This window comes from Spinacia oleracea, chromosome 5 (assembly GCF_020520425.1).
Source record: "Spinacia oleracea cultivar Varoflay chromosome 5, BTI_SOV_V1, whole genome shotgun sequence".
NCBI classification, from domain to species: domain Eukaryota; kingdom Viridiplantae; phylum Streptophyta; class Magnoliopsida; order Caryophyllales; family Amaranthaceae; genus Spinacia; species Spinacia oleracea.
This window is the reverse complement of record NC_079491.1, coordinates 19812809-19820893: the sequence shown is the minus strand read 5'-3', so window position 1 is coordinate 19820893 and position 8085 is coordinate 19812809. Positions and strand designations below refer to the sequence as shown.

The following is an 8085-nucleotide window of genomic DNA, read 5'->3' as shown; positions in this document are numbered from 1 at the left end:
TTACTCGCGAAGCAATTATGGAGAATCCACTCACACCCTGATACCCTCCTAGCAAAAATTCTAAAGGCTCGGTATTTTCCATCTAAGTCCTTGTGGGACACTGAGGTGGGATACCAACCTAGCTATGCTTGGCGTAGTATTTGGGGTGCGAGAAAGCTCCTTGAAAAGGGAGTTAGATGGAGAATTGGCAACGGGCAACAAGTACGTATTTGGCAAGATAAATGGTTGGGTGATGGAGGGTCTGGGAAAATTATTACCCCGAGGTCAGTGTTTGAGGTTGATGCACGGGTCTCACTACTTATTGATCCTGAAAACTGCTCCTGGAGAAATGATGTCCTTGCAGAGGTATTTTTTTCGATTGATGTGGACAATATCCGCAACATCCCTATTAGCCAAAGACTACCTTGTGATGAGAGGGTATGGACTGGTAGTGTAGATGGTGTCTTTCGAGTACGAGATGCTTATAGAATTGCTTTGGAGAGTGAAAATTTCTCGTCTAGTTCTTCTGGGCACGACCCTATATGGCGGATAATTTGGGGACTAAAACTCCCACCAAAAGTTAAAAATTATATGTGGCGTGCGTGCTACGGGATTGCAGTTGGGCCACAGGGGTTTGGGTTGGGGAGAGGAGTACTTGGTGCCAATATGAAGCCTCAACTTTTCGTGAATGGCTGGCTTTTGCAATGATTGTCTGGCAAATGTGGAAGACAAGAAATGACTTACTTTTCCAAAATATTTGTTTGTCTCCTGATGTGTGTTGTACTAAGGCTACTGACATGTTGCAAGAATACCATAAAGTATGGATTTCTCCTTCTACCTCACCTTCTGCTCGTACGAATGCAAAGTGGGAGCCCCCAAATCAAGGAGTTTTAAAGGTGAATTTTGATGCTGCAATTAATCTAGATTATGGGAGAGTTGGAATAGGAATTGTGACTAGAGATATGCAAGGGAAGGTTGTATTTGCTTCATCGAAGACGCTCCTACAAAGATGGGGACCTGAAATGGGAGAGGCAGCTGCTGCCTTGGTAGCAATTAAGGTGGCTAAGGAGCAAGGATGGAAGGATATAGTGTTGGAGGGGGATGCTTGTACTATTATACGTGCTCTAAAAGGTAGCCAACAACGTGGTAGCCATGTCCAGCTCATGGTGGAGGATGCACGGTCTATTATGCCCAGCTTTGATAGTATTTCTTTCTCTTTTTGCTTTCGAGAATGTGATGAGGTTGCTCACCGCTTAGCTAAACAGGCGGTTTCCAACTTTAGTGATGAGGTTTGGCTTGACGGTGGTCCTTTATGGATCTCCGATGTGCTTGTATTTGATACCCCAGACTTTTAAATTTAATTTAAGCCTACCTTTCTACTCAAAAAAAAAAAAACTTAACTTGTCTAAACTTATCTAAACAATATGTGAGAAACGCAACTATGGCTGGATAAGATGAGAGTAAATATCCCCCCTCCCTTCCCTCATATTATTTATCAAACTGTTTACCAAAGACAACCACCATCATCTCTCATTCTCTTTGTTTATGACAAATTGTATGATATGGTGGGTCTCTCTCTAATGACTAATGTAGGTGTAATTTGTGATTAACCGTTGATGTCAAGTGTTAGAGGTTGTATGGTTGTGCTCCCAGTGGCTCTCATGGTGGGCTCGTGGAGTTCTGGTGGTAGATTGACTAATTTGGATAGTACACAACTCAATATCATAACACTTCCATTGTAAACTCTATCATTGAGAGCAAACCACAGGCTTGGCTTGTCAGAAAGGCAGGGGTAGGGTTTGTTGTGCTTGCAGTGACTGGAGGATTGTAGATTTATGTTGGGTGGGAGACTGGGAGTTAGTGGTGATCAACTCTCTGGGGTTTCGTAGAGATAGGATGGCTGATTTGCTGGTGCTGAGTAGGCAAATCCAGTCCTGGGGGTGGATAGCTGGTGGCATACGTGGTGGAGGTCAATTGGCATGGCTTGGGGGGGGATCAAGATGATGACCCAGGGTTGGACAACTTGGTTTAGCAAATAAGGCTATGGAAAGGAAAACCAAACACTGAAGCTCAAAGATGGTTTTGTTGAGTTATTCTTGCCATCGTCAGCCATTATGCTCTATATTATTATTATTATGATTATTATTACTCCATATTATTAATATTATTATTACTATTTGATTTACTTTTTGGTTTACATCTTAACACTTACTGGTGTTGGATTGCTTATCCATGAGCACAGTGCCAGCAGATCGCGAAAGAAGCATAAGCTCATAAATGGAGCCGAAGGTGAAAATAAAGCTAAAGGTGATAAGAAAGGGTATGTGGTGTAGCTTTCTTCACTGCTGACCAGTTGGTCAATACTACTAGTAGTTTTCTGATGTTGCTTGGCTTATTATAATATAATATAGTAGGACTAATTATTTTATTCTGTTGCAAATTATATTGCAACCCTACCCCCTACCAATTGGTCTGTGCAAGGTTATCTAACTCATCAGGCATGGACTCAAAGGACTTGACAGCACTGAAGCAGCATGTGGCTCGTAAATGTTTGTTTGCAAATCTAGCCTTGAAGTTCTATAAGAAAAAGACGGTTGGTTGATTTCTGCTCCTAAAAATAATACCCTTTTTTCAGGATTGTTTTTTTTTTGTCTACAACTCTGTATCTCCTACTGACTTACTCTTGTTTAATTTCTGGTGCTCTAGGGGCAAAACCTTGAGCTTGTCGACCCTGGTTACAAGGGACAAGGTTTTCTGAAAGAAGGGCTTGTCTGCCATATAAACTTTGAGGCTAAGAATAAAGATGATCCCAATGCTTCAGAGTTCAGAGCTCCAATTTTTCGCTGAACTCACCACCACACGCATTTCAAATCACCGTGTTGACCTCTGCATCTCTTTGGGGCCAACTGTTAAACTTCCAGGTATATATCATACCAAGTATATGTGAAGAACTTGAACTTGTGACTATTGAATTTTACTTTTCTTGTTCTTTTTGCTATCGTTTGTGTACGTTCACCATCGATCATCACCTACAATCTTTATCATGGTATTGCAGAATATGCTGATACTCGTGGTTGCTGTATATGCTACCCTGGCGTTATTTATCATCCTCCAACAGCAAGGTTCAAAGGCAGAGATTAGCATGGAATGCATATGCTCAAGTCTCATGTCCCGTTCATACCAGTTTACTCAGTCAATTGTTGTTATTATAATTTTTATCTTCTTAGTTTCTTACTCTATCTGTTGCTTTGGTGCAACCACAGTTTGACCGTAATCATACATATTAGTAAAAACATAAAATTTTGATTATTGAAAGATGCATATACTTCGTCCCAAATCATTTTGGGACTAAGGCTTTGTTGTTGTTGTAGTATATACTCCGTATACATTAACACTAATATTTGATTAAAGTTAATGAATGAATAGTATAAAGTTAAACTGATGCAAATGTTCAGGAACACAAGGAGTAATTTTTATTTTCTTTTGGTGAAATTGATGGGCAAACCCCCATGGAGGGAGTAAGTTTTCTAGTGAATGTATCATCTCTCATGTATGCGTATGATACTTGTTAATAGCATATCATAAAAGCTTTCTCAATCTTATGATTCTTAGGTGGGTATGGCCGTATGGGTGTAGAGATAGTCCATATCACATACACTCGGGTGTACGGTGTTTCCAAGGTCATTTACATAATTAGTTAGATAAGCAGGGGCAAAGGCGTAATTTCGGCTCTTAATGATTTTCCAGCTCATTACTTTTGTCCATCTGGGTATGAAACCCATTACCTTTTGTAGAATGAAATGTATGAATGAAATGTTTATTACTAGTTTTAATGATTGCGTGAATGCTTTTATTCAAGTTATTAAAGTATGATAAATGTTTTCTTTACTATTTTATTTTGTAGAATATGAATGCATATAATTGTAAATCTTCAACTTTATTGCGTTCGGATAATAGAACTGCGATATTTCCTCGATCGATTAGTAACTAATTTTGAGAGCAATCCTCAAAGAACAGGACAATGAGCGCGTATCTTGGATGCTATTTTATCATAGTGATCTTCATGGTTGTTTTCAAACTAAAATTTGAATGGTAGACCAATTGGACCTCATATATTCAAAATACTGGGTAGCTAGTTTTGAAATAATGAAGTATTGAGTTAAAGGCTCATGTATAACCAATGGTTAACAACAAATTTTCTTTTGATTCGATAATGAACTAGAATCATTGGATGTGGTCATTCAAAGTGAATAAAAGAAAGGGACTTTGCAAGCATAACAAAGTAAGAAGATCAAGCAAAGAGTAAAATCTTTAGGACTATAAGAAAAAAGTACTAGAAAGGATAGGAAACGGGAACAAAAGAAATGAATTCAGAAATTCTATTTCTACCTTGAAATTTATGTTAAAGAGAAACGACTTAGGAAATAAACTCCTATGGTATTAGATTACCGCTTGAGGTTCTAACTTTTGTTAGGAACTCAAAATCCGGGAGCTAAGTCTGGTTATTGACCTACAAGTGGGAAATGAAGCAAAGTCGTGCTACATTAGTTGTAGGGTCATCATGTTTGTTTTAAAGTCCTTCTAAAGGCTGTAACTTAATGGCATTATGTTCCATTAATCATCATAAACAATTTCTGTTTGGACAGCAGAAAGACTCACATTCAAAGTAAACAAAAACATTCGTTGAGTGTTTATTTGAATGAAATGGTCATTTAAGGGTTGAGTCATATGACTGATTAATAAAACAAACAAATCTCTTCACACTCAAACTTCAGAAGGTTCAAATCAAGTATTTTGATTTGTGTTCCACATATCTTTGGCAATGTCATACGACCATATCAATAAGACAACGTTCTAAGATTCCATGGCATGGTTTTTTGAAAGTTGGTTAATTCAAGACACGTAGGTCTTGCTTGTTGAACATGACATAGAAATGGACTATTGTTAGAAGAGTCTAGACAATTATGTTCATGGGCCAAAGATGGATTTTATGACTTACCTATTTTACAAGAATTTGAGAAAATGTGGCTATATTTACTCAAGATGAAATATGTGAAATGCTTCAATGCGATTCACAAAAGGGTATAAAATCAACTTGCAAGAATATATTTTGGAACATCTAGAATGGTTCAAGATGATGTTTGCATGAGCCAAGAAAGATTATCTAGATTGTTTATACGGCACTATAACAGTCGAAGCTCCATAAGAATATGGTATGTCCAAGTGGAGGAATCGAAATCAATTCGAATAATGATAATCACGACTATTTTCCTATGTAGTTTCTAATTACACTCTCAAGTGACTATCACACTAAACAAAGTTGTCAAAGCTAAGGATAAGATGTACTCCCTCCGTCCCAGATTAGTTGTTACACTTACCTTTGCACAAAGTTTTAGGTGATAAGTGGTTGTTTGGTTATCAATTGTTATTTTATTGGAAAAGTAGATGATAGGAGTTAGTGGAGTATTTTTTTAATTGAATGAGAGAGGGTGTGAGGACAAAAAAAAATTAGTGGGAAGAGAGAGACAGTATAATAATTGTGGGGTCATTCCTAATTTAGAAGTGTAACAACTAATCTGGGACAGACGAAAAAGGAAAGTGTAACAACTAATGTGGGACGAAGGGAGTAATAAGGATTGAACTTCGGTTCAGTACACCTTTTCAGTATATATCTAGGGTTGTCAAACCCAGTGGGAGTTAGTGTTTACATCAAAAAAACTCAAGAATAGATATATGTTTCTTTATGAGCGACTCATAGAAACAAAGGTATTGATTCTACCACAAATCTGAGAACATATTTTCTCTAGATAATATCTTTTAGGAAACCGCCTAATTTTCAAAAAGGCAAGTGGGAGAAAAATGACCTCGAAGTAACCTCAAAAGAACTTCAAGTCAAGCAACAAACAAATGTGGGATACTTAGAAGTCTTTGGAAAAGCTCCGTTCTTAGAAGTCTTTGGAAGAGCTTCAGAAAGACTTTGTAAGTGCTTCAAGAGAATCCTAATACTCAAACGACTTGAGTAATGTCTTTATAGACAATAACGTTTGATGTTCAATACCTAGGTAAATCGTATAAGGAATAGAATTCAACCAAGATAGATACATAGATATCTTGAGGAATGAAGACTATGAAGACTTTAGAAGTGCTTCAAGAATATACAAGTTACAAGTTAGCTGCGACGAATTAAAAATTCCCAAGTATGGTTTGAGGCCATCAGAAGCATAAGTATGGTTCGAGGCCATATAACATGGGTTGAGGCCATTAATCCGAAATATCTTCATCTTAAGAATCAAGTCCTTGATTTGGTTGATTTGCATAAAGGGTTCACTCCCATTGGTTGCAAACATGTTTTCAAAACATACAAAGATGACATTGTATACTCATACAAAAGAAAAGCTAGATTGGTGGTTAAAGATTATAAACATTTTCACGGCGTTGATAATGTTGAAATCTTTTTCACCAAGTCGGAATGTTTGAATTATTTCGGATAAATCTAGCAATCGTTTGCCAATATGACAATTGAAAAATGAAACACCTTCCTTAATTGGACTTGTATGAAGGAATTGTGTACATCACACAATGTAAAAGTTTTGAATGCTAGATAAAAGAGCAAGCTTGAGAAATCTATTCGTAGATTAAAGCATGCTAATGGGAATCGGACCATATTTTTCAACAAGGCTATTAAGAAATTATAGCTTTATGAGAATATGAATCATCTTGTAGATGAGGAGTTTAGTGGGAGCTAAGTCAATTTTATTGGTTCTATATATATGAGATACATATCTCTCTATTGAAAATGACATTCAAATTCTGAATGGTTAGATTTGAAAGTATTTGTCAATATTAGAACCATGGAAAAACTTAAAACATAGTGGGTTAAAGATCTATTGGATAAGATCTAAGCGTTGTTTAGATTCTTTAAAAGTCATTACTAATCAAACACAAATGGGGGACTCAAAAGAGACTCTCAACCCATATGAGTAATTCTAAGTAATGAATGTTTTAACTAAGTATAAAGCTAGGCTGTTATTACTAAAGTTAAACATGAAGGACCTTGAAGAGGAACCTTCACCTTATATCACATGAAAATGCCAAGATTTTAGCAAGATTCAGTATCTCTTGAAACAGAATAAGCTAAAAATTACATGGATAGATTTTAAAATGCGAATGGTTATTGCATTACAATCAATCATGTATGTTGTGATACATAGATTGCCAAGATAACTCGTGAACACCAGATCATGACGATTTTATACCAATCTCTCTTGATCTAAACCAAAGATCATTGGAATGATATCAAGAACATCCAATACATTTGGACATCTAGGAAGAGCACTTGATAAAGAGGAAGTGAAGATGGACTAAAGTTTTGATGCTACATGCATTTGCCTAAGCAAAAGTTGAATCTTGTTGTTAGGCAAACCACAAACATACACGGGCAATTAGGCGTCGTGATTAAAAGGTGGTAACATAGGTTCTAAAACATATGTGATGCATGAGAAACTGAATCAATGATTAGTTTCCAAGTTCTCAATTGAAAGATGTTTCTCCCACATCTCTGTGAACTGGTTGGAGTATTCCAAAAGGGAAGCATCGTTTGCAACTCCACATAATTGAAATGAATTCATTATTGCCTAAGAAGAAATAAAAGGGAATTGTTTCTAGTGGGATTTCTTCAATGAACTCAGGTTGATCACAAGTCTGCTATCTGGATGATATTCTATTTTAAATATGATTATCATTCTAACAGCAACGAAAGACTAGATCATTCTATAAACATATTCAAAGATCTCTTCATCTTACATCGAATGGATTTCGATAGAAAGGATGCTAAGAATAGCAAAGTATGATAAATTAAACCTCTGCATCGAATGAGATACAACACTCATATGCAGAAATGGAATCAAGTTTGAGTTCCATGAATGTTTCAAGTATTGGGTGAAAAGCATATATCTGCAAAACATTAAATGCTTGATTTTGGGTTTGAGGCCCACAAATTTGTAAGCATTTGGTTTTAACATTTATCATTTATGAAATTATATTTCATATATCATTTAATCTTGGTTTAGTATTAAATGATGAAGTCCAAGTGATTCAAATGGAATG

General features: G+C 36.4%; 1 protein-coding gene and 1 long non-coding RNA gene across 2 annotated transcripts; both read left to right on the top strand.

The window, feature by feature from the left end:
- Nucleotides 1-698: 698 nt before the first annotated feature.
- Nucleotides 699-1334, top strand: LOC110778879 (uncharacterized). The gene has a single exon (XM_021983422.2). It carries the CDS (start codon nt 699-701, stop codon nt 1332-1334), a length of 636 nt encoding a protein of 211 aa, XP_021839114.2.
- Nucleotides 1335-1375: 41 nt separating this feature from the next.
- LOC110778880 (uncharacterized) lies at nt 1376-3686 on the top strand. Its single transcript, XR_002530966.2, has 4 exons — nt 1376-2299; nt 2461-2572; nt 2686-2900; nt 3035-3686. It is a non-coding gene; the product is annotated as an uncharacterized lncRNA (long non-coding RNA).
- The last annotated feature ends 4399 nt before the right edge of the window (nt 3687-8085 follow it).

Excerpts from the sequence above, each read along its gene's own strand:
- LOC110778879 (XM_021983422.2), top strand. The coding sequence starts at position 699 with ATGTGGAAGACAAGAAATGACTTACTTTTCCAAAATATTTGTTTGTCT.